Raw genomic sequence first — 16,473 nt, forward strand, 5'->3', positions numbered from 1 at the left:
GTCTCTCTTTTGCCCTGCGACAGAGTGGCGACCTGTCCAGGGTGACCCCCGCCTCTCGCCCGGAACGTTAGCTGGAGGTATCTCTCCCGACTCCATTAAGGGACAAGGGTGTAAAGAAAATGGATGGATGGATGGATGGATGGATGGATGGATGGATGGATGGATGGATGGATGGATGGATGGATGGATGGATGGATGGATGGATGGATGGATGGATGTTGCTTAGTCTACATTTGCACCTACAAATGATCTAACCCATTGTAGAAATCGGAAATGATACAAACGCTCAATATATCTGATAAAACCAAATCTTCTCCTTTCCCATCCCCAATTACAACCCAGAATGTCAAATGGCAACCCCTTAAAAAAAACAGAACGGTACCTGCAGAGTGTCTTAGCACAGTGGAGAGCGTTTCTATGTTCAACAATCCTGCATCTAAGTTATTAATAGGCGCAGCCGAAAAAGCCAGCTTTGGGCTATTTTCCCTCCTCACATCGGAGTTGTTCCTCTCTTACCCACCAGATGGGGCACCGATTAGAGCCATGGGTCTCACTCTAACAGCTCATATATGATGCATCCTATCAGGGTTTTCTGGAGCCATATTCAAACGTCAGCAGCCCACCTACCTAAACCAGGACAGCTCGTCTTCTGAAAATCCTCTACGCCTCTCTTTCAGCTAACCTTGTCGGTTGCGGTCATGAACATTTGAAACATGAATACTAAAAGGCTGATTTTCTTTCCAGTGTTCTCGCCCATAACCACGAACAGTCAGAGTGGGACACATGAAGAATAATTTCTTTGCTTTGAAACAACACAGAGCTAAACATGTTTAAGTCTGGTGTAAAGAGGCTGTGATGGCCCACATTCAGCTGCATGTTGTTGCAGAGAAAACACAAGCTGAGGGACTTATCAGTGGGCTGAAAGAGGTTTAGAGGCTAAGTTAATGCTGGCGTGTGAATTTACAGGAGGGGGAGAACTGTATCGGCACGCAGTTTGTTTGTTTCGATTGTATCTTTCCAGAACATATCTGATGTTCTGTTTCATAGCATAAGGTTTGAGTGGGGCTGAAGGCATCTGAGACTATAAAGGAGAAAGTCACTTCCTTCAACTAAAGCATGTTTGATTAGATCATAACCTCCAAAAGTGTTCACACCCCTTTGTTTCTCTAGATTTTGCCAGCACGGGTTTTTTAGCTGCTTCTCTGATTAATGATCTCTTCGGCGTTGCGGATGGCCATGTTTTGATAGATTTGCTATTGTAACACACTCTTCACTTTCAGATGATGGGCTGAACAGTCTTGGTTTCAGAGTGAAGGAAGGAAGCTGAATACAAATGTACATCTCACATTTCAGATTTTTATTTGTAAAAAAAAAAACAGTTGAACACCAGGCGTCCTTCTCTTTCTCCTTCTTCATCACATGCATGCACTCCTTTGCTCTGGTCCATTACGCAGAACCTCAGGAAAACACATCGATCATTTTCAGTCACTGCATGATAAAATGTGGAAAAGTTCAAGGGGTGTGGACACTTTTGCAAGGCGCCGTTAACTCCATGAAGCTCTGCAAGATGAGCTGCAGTTTTGGCCCTTTGCTTCAGGTTTTCCACTGTATTTCTCCCACAATAGCAAAATGAATACAAATGGAGTTTCCTTTGTAATGCTGTCAGCATGGGAAGAAATGACATTTAAATAATTCAGCAGTTGCATGTCTTTCCAGCAACAATGTCCTGGTGGATAGAGCTCACTGACAGCAGCCTCCACTGGAACCAGGAGGAGCTGTGATGTTGATGGCTTGTTCTCTCGATTACATGGACGTAAGAGATGTTGGAGACGTTGGCGTTTCTGGGAGAGTCTCCTGATCTCAGTGAGCGGAACATGTTGTCAGATGGTAGCGGAGATGCGAGGTATCGAAACATGTCAAGAAAGAACGTTAATGTAGCAGTAAGGTCAGGACATTTGGATTTTACATGCCTAAGTCTTTTTGTTGCAAGTAAACTTTCTGTATAGGGTTTGTTTTATTTTGAGCTTTTCTTGTTTCTGTAGTTTTGATGTTACGCAGCTTCTCCTTTCGTTTCCTTAAGACTATATTACCAAAATAAAAAATCATCTGTGAGTTATTAGACCAAACAGTTGGAACATTTCTTTTTTAATAATTACTCAGCATTATCCAGGAGTGTAATAACGTTGGCAAGTGCAGAAGGGATGCAGATGTTGATGTGAAACATAACGAACAAATCAGCTGCAGAGCTAAAGCTACCAAAAGTCTGATAAAAAGTAATTGGTTACGCTCAGTTCAGTAGGAAAACTAAAGACAAATCTAAGAAAGAAGGTTACTTTTGTTTCTGGTAATCCATTATCAAGTTGATCTGTCCAGTCCAGCAGGTTTCTATAAAGGATCCATGATGTCAAGGTTTCCAGGACTATTTTAAAGACAGAAGATGCATCATATGCCTCACCTGAAAGGCCATGTTTTCTTACCTTTCCCATTTTGAACTGAAATGTCGGCCTCTGTATCGTTTCTATGCAGCATGTCAACCAAAAAGGGCATGCATTTACAATTAGGTTAATAAAAAAAAAACTCTAATCAACTTTAAAAAGCATAAAGTAAAAATATTTTACACTTACATGGTAGGATTTGGAAGAAATAAAAAAAAGAACGTGAAGAATGAGAATGTGTGAAATAACTTCTTTCTTTCTTTCATCTGAATAAAATGAACTAACATTTTCCAAAACTTCCGATTTGGGATAATGGCGCTTCAATAAAAGCAGCGTTGACGCACAAAATGTAGATACAAGAAAATGGGAGCAGTCAACTTATTTCACTGATTTGACCTGCAGTGGTTTTTTGCAGCAGGGTGCTATTTAAGTTTTAAAGGCATTCATAGCAAAAAAAATTCTCATTAAAAAGGAAGCTGCATTGCTGATTACAGAATGTACATAAATAGTTTTTATCTAATGAAACAAAAAAAAAAAGATGTAATAATAAGCAAGGCTTGATTAGGGTGACCTTAAGAGGCTCAAACATCCCAAGGTTAATTACATTGTAATTAGTTTGGGCATTCTGATTAATGGTGCATTTGTTAGGGAATTAGCTCAGCTGAGGCACAAAATGAAGTCCGTCTGAAGTTGTGTTTAGGATAAAAAGTTTTTCTTTATTTTTTTTTGCAGAATCTTGCAGCCTGATGTTTTTGATTAAGAAGCTGGCTGCACGTAGAAAAAAAGGGCTTGCTCCCTATTTGTGGTAAAAAACTAAAAAATAAAAAGCATCAGCTGAAGCTCCAGGATGAACTACTTCAGGCCTGCTGGTGCATTTCTTTGTAACGTTTGACGGTTTTCTCACCATGTTTTCTGATTATTTACACGGCTTTGCACAAACAAATTGTTGTTTTTCCCTTAACCTTCTTCTTTTGCAATTATTGGACAGCATTTGGTTTTTATGAATGTCCAATAGAAGATAAAACCGTCTTTCTCTCTTGAACAATCCTCTTAGCTTCTTTCCCCCCCCCCCCCCCCCGTGGAATTTCCTCAATAATCCTTGAGGGATACTGCAGTTTCTCCAAGATGTTGTGGATAGATCTTGGAAGTTTTTGTTAATACTTTGGCTGCCTTTCACTTTTAGTTCTCTCAAACTGACGAGGTCACGCCAGGAGATTTATTTCCCCGTTTCTATACGGCATATTTGCTCTGGAAAGGGAGATTGCTGCCATTCAAATATATTCCATATCATGCTGGATCAACATTTGACAGAACTTATCTGAGCTCATGAGTCCATCATTCCTGACACGATCCCTAACACCGACTGAAACCCGGCCCAATTCATGACAGAAAGTCCTTGTGTAATTTGACGTACTCCGCCTCCACCCCTCCACCGCCATCCTTCCCGTTCCTTTAGAATCACTTCTTGACAGCTAATCGTCCAGTGAGACCATTTATGATGAGGGTTTGGCAGACTGAAGATGGATGAACTGAAGGATGACCCAGCTCTCAGGTTGTGTCAGACCTTTGCTGGATTTCCTTCTTCTTCTTAAGGATATGATGTTTTAACTATTCCTTTTCTCCTATGGAGAGAGAAAACTTCTCCTAAACCATCAACTTGCGTATTTTTAAAGCAAACATCAACTTTTCTGTTAAACTTTGCTAAAACAAGAACATGTTTCAACAAAATTGTTTAAAATTAAAACCGCCAGTATTCCAAGAATCATTCGAAACTTTTTTAGAAATCAGGGCAAGTGTCGCTTTAGACAATGTTGAAATATTAGATTAATGTCTGCTAATCAGAAAGAAAACTTCCCTTTCTAATAAACCTTTAAAAGGAATAAGTCCAGTCCGACTGATCTTGAGCCATTTTGTTTTCTCTTGGATGAAAACCTTCAGCTGTAATTAGCGCAAAAGTATGCGTCATTTGTCTTCACTTCACATTTCTATATTTAATGTTGGTTTCAAAATAAAGTTTCTGGTTTTAATGTGACAAACTGGAAAAAAGTTTCGTTTGGCAAGCCACTGTACGAAAATGTTAACATATCAAATGATGCGTTACACCTCGGTGTGATTTTTGAGTCCAAGACTAAATCAATGGGGTTTATGGGTAGATTATAGATCCACCTTTAAAACTCCAGTATGTAGCTTTTATAATTAATAGGTTTTTACACATTTATTAAAACAGTCATGTCGTGACAATAAGCTACGAGACAGATGGTCAATCTTTTCACAGACTTTCTCCACCTCTTCTCTGAACCATCATTGCTGTCTGAAGAAATGCACCGCTCCCGACCAAAAACAACCAATAAGAGCAAGAAGGAGGGGCTGCCAATCAACCGAATGTACCCGCTGCCAAATGTGCTAAAAGCAAAGAAACAACTTATTCACAACAGAATCTGTTGATGGGGAAAACCTGCAGCAGTAGGAAGGAGGGATGAGAGGAACACACACAAGTTTGTGATTGACAGCACTAAGACCCACCTCCTGGCTCTGATTGGTTGCTTCTAGGTAGCACTGGGAGAAGGTTTTTCCAGATTATCAGTCTTATTCCATATTGTCAAGACAGTTTTAACAAATATGTAAAAAAAAATTATTTAGAGTTGCAGTATGTAACTTTTATAATGTAACTTGGTAAGAAGGTCCAGGAGGAACATTAAAAAGACAAGAGAGAGGACACATTTACCCAATCAGGTTGTTTTTTATTTGGAACAGAGTGGCAGATTAGTGACAGGGCGGTGGCGTGGAGGATCCGCCTCCTCTCGCTCACTCAGCCAATGACAGAAACTCAGCCTTAAAAAAATGCAAATGTATAAAAACAGGAATGGGAACAGCAAACATAGAGGAGTGTAGCCTCCACTGGGCTTCACACAGACACGCGCACATCCACACCCAGACTCGCATATACACAAATATCTCTAGTCTCTCCCTCACACACACATACACACACGCGCATACACACACACTCATATTATTTGGCTACGCAGGCTTAGATGGGTACAAACGCACGACTTTTTTTCGACAGTCACTTTAGAAAAGACAGTACGTGTTTAGATCATTCCTGCCTGTGACAAAGTGGCGCCTCGTCTGTCCATCCGTCCCATGGCGGACAGACAGGTAGACGAGCCAGACAGACAGTGAGAAGACACAGTCAGCATGTGTGAGAGCCACTTTGAGGGACGAGTGGCCCCACATTCAGCAATGAGCAGATGAAACACATGCAAAACACCCCCACATACACACACACGCACACACACCAGGACAGGCTAGTGTCATGTACACAAGAGCTGCTGTGAAATACCAAGGTGACGCACACTTACAGGCGAGGTGGCGGGTTCAGATTAGATGCAGACACACACACACACCCACACACACACACTGGTGAAGGGGGGTGGCAGGTGATTTAACACACAGGAGTGGAGGAGGTGTGCTACCCGTCTGTGGAAGAGCGTCAGAACTGCTGGAGTAGGTAAACACACTCTCGACCACAGTACATTCCAACTTTAACGCACCCCTCTTTAATTTTTAATATACACACACGCACACACACAGGAATCCATACGTACAGTCAGACAAGTATAATTTTGACTCCCATGCATTTTTTTTTAATCTACAGTACTGAGTATAAGAGAAGCTACTAGCCCAGACGCACTGGTGTGTGGTTATTGTTACAATCTCGTAGAACGAAGTCGGGATCTCCCCCGATTGTCTGCCCCTCAAAAATGGTCCCACGGCGGGTGAAGGTTGATCGCTTTCGCTCTCGTTAACAAAAATTTACCAACAAATGTAACGATTTTTTATTTTTGACTCAGTGCACATGGGAGCAACTTCTGAACCTCTCCCATCCTCAAACCGAGAGCCGATCAGCGGTGGATGGGACGAAAACGAGAGAAAAAAACGCGAGGCATGCAGACGGCTCGAGAGGGCAGATGTTTTCCGGATGACACAAAGACTGTACATGAACAGCGCCTTGTAAGAATATTCACACCCGTCAAGCTTTTGCAATCGTTTATGTTACTGTCACAAACGTTCATGCATTTTTTTATTGGCATTTTATGAGAGGATGGTCAACCACAACTGGCCGAGAACATTTGATCGGGGAAGCAGCCTAGAGGCTTGTGGGGACTCTGGAGGAGAATCTGTCAGAAATAAAGAATTAGTTTATATGGAAAAGTGACAAGAAAAAAAAGTTATTGCTGAAGGAAGAGTAAAAAGAAAGAAAGTGCTCTGGAATTAAAATCGTAGTAAGGTACAAAGAGGTTCGCCTGTGCAAAATGTCAAAGAGGAAAATGTTGACTGGGGTATGAATACTTTTGCAAGGCGCCGTAATTGTGCTTGTACACAAAACGAACCAAACCGATTGATAACTGATCAGCAATGCCACCTGGCCTCGCTCTGTCACGACAACGATGACGACAGTGGCTCTGAAATGTGTTTGGATGATATGATTTAAAGTCGGTGTGGCCCGTTTCTAACGCGCAGCTAGTTTTTAAATCTGTGTGTGCAGAGTGTGTGCGTGCACGCGACAAGAGCACAGCTCGTCTAAGGTGATGATGAAGGTGATGGATGGATTTTTAAAAACAAAAAAACAAATAGATCATGCAGATGATTAGTGACGCCAGAAAGGATACGCTGATATTTACATATATACTTTTTTTTTTTCTTCTTTTTTCATTAAATGCTAAATACAACATCCTCCTGTTTAGGTTTCATCATCATCATCATCATTATAGTTACCGCTTTATTATTATCATTATAATTATCACAATAATTCCTCACCATCCAGCCCTGAAGCATTGATATATTATTGATTATTATTATTATCATTATTACTATCAATAACTAGTCTTTGTACAGCCCAGAGGAGCAGAGGGGCCACCGACTCGACGTGACCGAAACGCACCGCGGCGTTTTCTGGTTGGCCGAGCCGAGCGAGAGGTCAGAGCCACCTTCCAGCAGACTCCGGTGTCTGTGTGCAGACGTGTGTGTGAATATGCCTGTGTTCATGTCAGTGTGTGAATATTTGAGCACCAAAAAAAAACAAAAAAAAAAGGACGGAAGGCACAAAAAGAGACCTTTCCTCTCACCTTTGACCCTGGACTCTGCCCGGCCAACCAGATGCTAGGTGTTTTTGGAGTTTTTTGTTTGTTTGTTTTAGGGGAAGGGGAAACGAGGGGCAGAGTCATGCCCCACCTTCTGTTAAGTCGTGGCTTCCTCTTCTTAGCGCCCCCCTCCTCTCCTCTCTCTCTTTTTTATTTGCTCCATAAAAACAGAAAGGGGCTTGGGGGGGGGGACTTGTTTTTGTTTGCTTGTGCTGGAAAACACAGATTAGGAGAATGTCTTTTTTTGTTGTTTTTCTTACAAAATTATCATATCCTTACATACAGAACAAAAGAATCTGCAGAATATTAATAACAACAGATACTTTAAAAACATCTTGTGTGTATGTTGCTTTTTTTTCTGAATATATTTGAATTTTTCCGTCCTTTTTTTTGTCCTTATTTTGTCGTTTTCATCGAAAAGAAAGTCCCCAGAGAGAAGGCGCTCTCAAACGCTTTGGAGACGAGAGGGGAGGAGCGGGATGACGAGATGAAGGGGCGAGTAATAGTAGTAGAAGAAGAAGAAGGAAGAGGAGGAGGGGGAGCGCTTTAGAGTATCTTTCACTTTTCTCTCACTCTTTCTCCCCCCCCCCGACCCCCAGCCCGGTGTGAGGTGCGACTCCCCGGCATCCAGGGGTTATGCGTAAAACTCCTCCTGCTTGTCGGGTTTCTGGTAGGTGACCGTGGCTTGTTTGGGTTCCTCCAGCGTGTAGCTTCCCTCGTCCTTCTTCTTCATCCTGTACACCAGCAGCATCACCAGGAAGGCGGCGAACAAGGCGCCCACCACACCTCCCACGATCACAGCTAAACCAAAAAAAAAAAAAAAAGAGAGAGAGAAAAGAAACAGATCTGTAATTTCAGACTTGAAAGCTGCACCTACCCAGCCTACGCTGCTCTGACAGCACAGCAGATCTACCACAGCATCACAATCACCTTGCTGCTAAGTGGAAACTGATGAGCCTGGGTGTGCCAGCGGACACACTCCGCTACAACAGCTCTGTGCTAAATTGCATCTCTGCAGAGCTGCAAGGAGTAGCTGAACATAATGGGGCTGGTGTTAATTTCTCCACCTGTAGCTCCTCGCGTCACCAAGCCGTTCCTGAGAGGAGCAACAAATGAGTTTCTGGTCGACAATCAGAAACTTCCTTGTTATTGATGATTTGAGTGGAGGCCAAAGGTGAAAATTATTTGCTATTTTGAAGGAAAATGAAAGAGAATCTAGCTGATGTCCAGTGACTCTTGTAAGGTCAGGTCTCTGTGAAACCTTGTAAAGTTTTAGAGTCTACATCTGCAATCGTTTTTGTGGGTGGCTTTTTGCCCAGGGCGGCATGACTTAGTGGGCATCACAAGACAAAAAAAAAAATGCAATTTTCAATTGCATCAAAACTTTATCGCCTACTTATGGTGTAACAAACGATTGTTGCACACGATGGGTGGTTGATCAGATTGAGGTTGGTATGTGATGAACAGCTTATGATTCAGTTTTAGATTCAAGGTGTTCTTTTTTTCCTAATAAATCTGGACTACATTTGATCCTCTCTCATCCAGAAGTGTCAAACCCAGATTGAACAGCCTCACTAATACTTGGATAAATGTCTCTTAGTCAGTTGGACATCAGCACGCTTCTCTTATCAAAAATTCTAGGACTCGTATAAACTGGTTGGTTTCCTGCCACAGATGCAGCTTTTAAGTGAAGCTCACAAATTTTCAACAGGATTAAAGTCAGGGCAATTTTAGAAGTGCAATATTAGCCTACTTTATACATTTCAAAACCAGTTCTGATGTTTGTTTGGGATAATTGTCCCATTAAAACTGTCTGTGTCTAGGTTTCCACTATGTTCCTGCAGTTTCTAGATGCATCCCTGCTCCAAAACAACTGAATGAATTGAATGAACAGTGCAGTTGGAGAAGCGTCACATAGCTGTAGTGGTGGAAGACGTAGTTAGCATGATGCTACCAACATGTCTGACAGCTAGCACAGCGTTCTCAAAGCCTAATGTTGACATAATCCTCGTCTTTTGAGGAAAACCCTCTGTGGTTCTCAGACTCCTCTGACTTTGGGCCTCTCCTTGTGGGAAGCCAACACTTCAACTCTTGAGCTGGGGTTATGACGGGTTTGAGTGTTTGGTGGTTCTTGTGTTGTCAAACATGCTAACCCATTTACTGTCAGACACTGACGAGAAAAACAGAAACAGAGTCCAACGGGATAATAATCCCAAACACATCAAAACTTGTTTATGAAGGGATGAAGCGGGCCGGCGTTACACTTCTGACCTACGCCACGCTGACAGTTTGTGGATCATAGCATCGTCAGCGCCTGGAAACCAACCAGTTTAAATAAACTCTACCAGTGAGGAGAAGCGGTCAGCTATCAAAATTACACCGCAAGCTTCTCGGTAGCAACAGAAAGGTTGTGGTTAAAGTGGAGCTTGCTAAGGGCCAAGTATTAACGTGGGTGTATGTATACATCTGAACCCTGCTTAGATGGCCGAGCTCCTATGTATTTGCTCAGTTGAAACTAACATCAACAGGTCAAAGGTCACTGCCTGTCCCACGCACTAGATATTCAACGAATGAGAATCGATGCTCTCGGCCCTGAGGAACGAACATCCTGTGTCTGTTCGCCACATAAACACCATTATTATCTTATTATGGAAAAAAATACCTGAAGGCCCTTTTATTAATAAAAACATTCCAATAGAGCTTCGCTTAGATTGTTCTCCGTAGTTTCCTTGCCGTGTTTGTTTCTATCCGTCTCTTTTCAGTAATTTCATTCGTTTGTGTTAGTTGAATCATTTTGCTGTGATGTTTTATTCCTTGAAGCACTTTGTGATTCTTATCTGTAAAAAGTGTTATATAAATTAACTTTTTGTGTCATAGAAATTCTGAATTGTGCACAGAGTTCTTTTTAAAAGCAGGAGTACGTATGAGATGTTCTGACCAGATGGAAAATAATTCAACTCTAACTTTGCTGTTGATGTTAAAACCAAGGCCATTTTAATTAAATATTTATCTTACAAATATAGAGACATTTATCCGTTTCTGGAGTGAAACATTTTGTGGTTTTTAATCCAAACTTTGGCTAAAGCTGAACATGAGACCACTGCAACCACTAATTTATCCACTGAGCTTCCAAGCTGTAATAGCGGCGCCTTATTTTAAACGGCAACAAGGAACCAGCCTGGGTTTCATTAGTTGGAGCAATAAGTTTCAGCGGTGCCACCGAACCGTGTCAGGAACAAGTCCGAACAAGATGGACATGCCCAGATAAAGCAGCATCAATTTCTCTTTCACTACAGAAAAGGCAGAAAACTAATCATAAACACAGCTCTACGTCTAGCGCACAGTCTAATCTAAAATCTGTTGCCTCCTGCTCTTTACCAACGACCAGGAAATCAGCAAAAACCACCGCCAGCAGTCCACCAATCAGAAGAGCTGAAGGAGAGACAGAGAGCCGGTCAGGTCAGGCAAGATGGCTGCTCTCTCATTTTCTACAGCAGCTCTTTTGGGGGTAAGAAGAAGTACAAAAAAAAAAAAAAGAAAAAAAAGGGGGGACGCTTGGAAAGAAATTGGATTTGCCCAAAGGAAAAAGAAGGTGAAAAAACAGTGGGGGGGATGAAAAAAGGTCGCCGAACCCAACGGGAAGATTTCTTGTTCTCGGTGGATAAAATGGGGCTAAGCAGCATGGTGATAAATCTGATCTATGTGAAAGTTGTGGTAATGCTAGTTCATCTTAGCAGCCACTCCCCCCGAAAAGAAGCAGAAAAAAAAGAATCCAGGAGGCAACGTGGTAATGTTTTCTGCTCTTCTAAAACAGGTGATTTATCTCTTACTCACCTATTAGGACCTCTTTCCTCTCCAGGATGTTCTTCTGTGGCAGCTGGGCAGCAGAGCTGCCACTGTCCACCGTGTTCCCGCTGAAGTCGGGCATTAAGTCGAGATTATTCCTGCCCTCCTTTCTGATCTCCGAGTCTCCAGTCGGGCCTGCGGCGCCCACCTCGTTGTTTCCCTCCTAAGTCAAAAACAGAGAAGGAAAACCTCAACAGGACATTTTGATGCAATTAAATTCGTTCCGCAGAGTCGCCGCCCGGATAACCGATCGGCAGCGAGTCCAGAGAGAGTTTTTCCATGACACATGCTGGCATTTGCAAACAAACAGTCTCTGTGTGTCTTGAACAGGAGGAAAAGTTTCTTGTCGTCAAACAAATGCACGCACACTTCATGAAACGTGGCAGCTTAAATGCGACGCGGAGAAACCGTCAAGTACGAATGCGCGGTGCCGCTGGAAACGAACAGATTGAATCGGAGGAACGGCGGGGCTCTGCATGCAGGCAGAAGGTCAGATCTTTGCACGGAGTGAACTACAGAAACACAGATCAAAACCGCTTTGAATCAGTCGCTTGTTCTTAAACTTTATCTAATGATGTTCACTGGGAAATGGCTCAATAAGAGCCAGAGATAAGGGCTATTTGATCACTGTCAAAACCAATGAAGAGATCTCATTAACAGATATTGGCTGTTTACCCAAAGCCTGATCTGGATAAATTATCTTCTGACACTTATAAATGAGCCACATGTTCATCTATCACTACAACCATTAGAACTGCGGAGCTTTTTGTCAATCAAAAACTCACACACTCCTACTGCTGTGTGCATTCCTAGCGACTACATGGTTGCACACAGAGCCTTGCAGAAATATTGTTTCTTTTTTACATTTGGCTATGTTATAGCCTACAAACTCCAGTGTATTACTTATTTTAGATGGTAGAGTAACACAGAGAAGAACATCATTTTGCAGTAGGAGAAGTAAAAACACTGTCTTTTACATGAACATTGGTGAAACATTTGAGTCAGATTTGATATGGGGAGTCTGTGAGCATCTCTTTTCAGGTTCTACCACAGTGTGGACTTTGATTGGGCCAAAGGATTGGCCAGTCAGAGTCACAGTACACAGTGTTTTCAGATGCATATTTTATTACAAAAGTTCAATTCCAAGAAAAACTACACGCTAATCTGTTGGTTACACAAACACATTGCCAGCGTACTTTTTGCTCCACTGCAGGCGAATCTTTAACGTCTCTATTGACAGAATTAAGAAACTTGTTGTCAAAGATGGGAAAATGTGACAGCAATTACTCTCTTCTCGATTGAAAAAGCGTCATTAGCCCATTTCTTCATAGCTACCTCACATGTAGCTGAAAGAAAAAATCTGGGTGTCACCAAGAAGAAGTTTTTATGATGTTCAAAAGTGCCATCACCATCTTCTCCAGGGGATTATACGACTGACAGGATGATGTCGCCACCAGTGCAGAGCTTAGCCAACATTAGCATCAGGTGGGAGTGAGTGCATATAGACACGGTGAGACATCTACAAAATTATATATTACACTACAAATCATACTTCAACTACAGAATCTGAAAAGAAATGCAAACATGTTGAGGTTGCAGCACGCAGTTAATGTAACTGTTGATCATGACTCAGCTTTGAGGTAATAAACAGCCAGAGGAACAGCTTGAATTTAACCAGGGATAAACTTTGCTTCATGGTTTGGTTAGATTTGGGAAACAGTTATTGTGGAGTAAGATTAACGGTGGAACAATTAAATAACGTACATCTTGAAATGGTCTGAAACGTCTGCGTTTCTGTATGGATTTAGCGGTTTTTCCGTTTCATTTCCACAATCAGGTTTGCTCGTTAGTCGTTTCATTTTGCCCTTTATTTGCTCCGCAAAGTTCAGCTGTTGGTTGTCAGATTTCCGCTCCGATCCTGCCATTGTCAGCTGACTTATTAAGTCACTTTAACCTTCTGCCGGCCGCTTGCCGAAATATCTGCGTTCGGCTTCTGTTTCTCTGCATTTTGAGACTTTTGTTGCCATTTATCAGTGATCAGAAATGTTCCTCCAGCGTGGCTGACTCCCAGGAGAGCGAAGAGAACGATAAGGGTTGGTAATCACTGAAACCAGCAGCCTGACGGCCCCGACTGACACTTGGGTAATTTGAACGTCCTTAGCCTGGAGTTGCGGTTGCATTTTCCGCCTTCGTAATCCTCCCACCCAGCTCATCAAGCCGCACCAATGCAACCACTGTTGAGCTCTCATTACATTAGAGGCACCGATTAACAGATCCAGAAGTTGTAAAGTGAACCCACAGCGGCCGGATGCACGAGCAGGAAGGTGAAAAGCAGCATAATTTAGGGGAGAACGGATGTTTGACTGCATGCTTTAACTCTGCACCATAAAGCTGAGTTTTGGAGCATATTAAAAACTAGCCAATAAAATACAATGTCTAAATCCTACGAAAGTTTATCAGCTTCTAAGTAGAACATTAAGTGATAGTTAAAGTCTAACAATAAATATGTTTTCTTACAACATTTTGATAAGAATATAACTGAAGATGTTACATTGGGACTGTTACTCACCAGTGATAGCAGCCACACAATTATAGGTTATTAAATAGCTACCACTTGTAGTTATTCAAGTAAAATAACTGGAAAATTAAATTTTTCTCCTTCAAACTGGCAGTAATGTCTGTTCAGTGTAAACTCCAAGTAGAGTCTATACTGAACTTAAAATATACATATATTTGTAAAATATAAATCTGTACAGATGAGTCCTTTTCTTTACACATTTATGAACCACTTTATGTTGGATCCAAAACACATGAAATGCAAATATAGCGAAAATTAGTGGCTGTAATCTGACAAAACGTAAAAGTTGAAAATTTTTTGGTAGCGCGACTGCAATCCAGATGATTCCAATTGAATAATCCAAACTTTTACCCACCTGTGTGGTTGCGGGCAGCTGTGGGCGGGTCGTTCTCTCCGTCAGTACGCCCTGGGTGGTCCTCGACGCCGGGACCCGGGGCCTGAAGGTGACTCTGGTCTTGGCGGTGGTCGCAGCTGTGGTGGTGGGTGCGGCCGTCGTGGGCTCGGGCGTGGTCTCCGCCGTGGTGGGTGTGTCGTAATCGTAATCTGGGGTGGTTTCCATGTCGGGGGAAAACGGGGTGGGCTCCGGCGACAGGTACACGTCCTCGTCTTCGTCCGGGCCGAACAGGTCGTCCGAGCCAGCAGAGGGCGCTGCGCTCTCCACGGCGCTAGTCGCCAGGCCGGTGGTGGACGCGGGGAAGATGGCGGGCGAGCGGGGGGCGGCGGTGGTCTGAGCCGCCCGGATTCTCTCCAGCTCCCTCTGCCTCTCCAGCTCCCGCTCTCTCTGTCTCTCCCTCTCTCTCTCCCGCTCCCTCTCCCTCTCCCGCTCTCTCTCCCTCTCCTTCTCCCTTTCCATCTCTCTGATCCGCTCTCTTTCTCTTTCCCTTGCCATCTGTCTCTCTCTCTCCAGCTCCCTGTCTTTTTCCCTCTCCTTCTCCATCTCCACGTAGATGCCGCTCTCGCCGTCGGCCTCGGTGGGGAACACGGTGGAGACGACGTCCTCTGGGCTGGGGCTGGGCTCGGCCGCAGGTGAGGCTGAGGGGGCGGGGCTTGTTGCCTGGGTAGTGGAGAAGAGGATGGGCTCCTCCGTGGTGAAGGTCACACCAGACGTCGTCGGCCTCACGCCGATGTCCGAGGCTAGACGAGGAGAAAAGAGGAAGTAAGAGAATTAGTGACAGACATGCAAATGAAACAAACCACTTCCTCTACTCAGGAGGGAAGCAGCTGGATGTAAATTTGAAATATAACCTCAGAAATCAAATATTCCTGTCACTTAAAGTTTAAAAACATTTTGTTTGCCTCGTCCTTTACAAACACACATCTTTTATTCTCACTTCTTGTCTGAAACATAGTGACTTGGGAACTATGGATGTAAAAACTCAGAAAATGACATGGTGACGCTGGTAAATGTCAAAATAAAAGCATCAATAAGAAATTTCAATTAGTTTAGGGAGGTTTTTTTCTTTTTTTCTTTTGAAAAACAATTTTGTTGTACTTTGTGAACATTTCCAGACATAATGTGATGATTTACAGGATATTTTCTCAAGATTATCCCATTTATTTGATAAGGGAGGAATGTGTTATGCAAGTAACTCAGTTTCTGGTAGCACACCATCAACGTCTTTGAGATAACGAGTTTGGAGGATCTGTGCTTTGTTGCGTCTTGTCTGCAGACGAGACACAACGTTCTGCTTCAATCAAAACAAAACCCGACAGAGAAGGGGAAAAACTCATCTCCAACGTCAGATCTTCGTAGGAGAGAAGACCACTGCTGCTGACCAAACAAAACACAAAGATTCACTTTTGCCAAAATACAACATCCTTGATTATCCCCGGGACTTTTACAGAAATATTCAGTTGACTAAAGACAAAAAAAGTTCAACTTTTAGGAAGGCGTGATTCCTGTTTCATCTGGTTAGGGACACAGAAAGTTAAACTTTAAATAGCTCAAAAACAAATAAAACAAATGATTTCGAGACGTCTTGTCAAAGGCCAAAGTCCACACAAAGATCATTTATATTTAAACGTTGTCCAAATGTGACTGAATAAATAACATTTTACAAAACAAAGTGTGCCAAAATTGCTCCATAGGGTTGGATAAGATGGATTACCTCAAAAGCTTGATGGAAGTTGTTGCATTTACTTCATTTATAAAAGGGTCAGATTAGTTTATATCATCTCTTTCTCTTAATAAAACAATCGTTTGGGAACTTTTTCGATTTCTCCATGCTATATTTGTCTGGTATTAAAGATTACTTCAAAATCTGAACCAGGTCAGTGTAGCAGGAAAGGAAAAACCACAACAAAAATCTGTAAGGGCGTAAATAGTTTTTTCAAACATTCCTTGAATAGATGTGTAAAGATTGAGACATATAAGGTCATGCTTCACTTAGTAGTTTCCATAACAAGCATTTATTTGAAAGATTTTTATTCAATTTGCAGATAACTGTAAACGCTGCTGGGTTTGCATCTCACA

General features: G+C 42.4%; 1 protein-coding gene across 1 annotated transcript in view; it reads right to left on the reverse strand.

The window, feature by feature from the left end:
• Nucleotides 1-5,151: 5,151 nt before the first annotated feature.
• Nucleotides 5,152-16,473, reverse strand: part of sdc3 (syndecan 3) — a 49,511-nt gene continuing 38,189 nt past the window's right edge. The window contains exons 3-5 of the mRNA XM_008421842.2: nucleotides 14,356-15,134; nucleotides 11,411-11,585; nucleotides 5,152-8,377 (exon numbers count right to left, since the gene is read on the reverse strand). Coding sequence (XP_008420064.1) covers nucleotides 8,211-8,377; nucleotides 11,411-11,585; nucleotides 14,356-15,134 — 1,121 coding nt within the window. The 3' untranslated portion in view covers nucleotides 5,152-8,210. The remainder of the gene's footprint in view (nucleotides 8,378-11,410; nucleotides 11,586-14,355; nucleotides 15,135-16,473) is intronic.

The sequence above is a fragment of the Poecilia reticulata genome, chromosome 11 (genome assembly GCF_904066995.2).
Source record: "Poecilia reticulata chromosome 11, P_reticulata-male-v2, whole genome shotgun sequence".
NCBI classification, from domain to species: domain Eukaryota; kingdom Metazoa; phylum Chordata; class Actinopteri; order Cyprinodontiformes; family Poeciliidae; genus Poecilia; species Poecilia reticulata.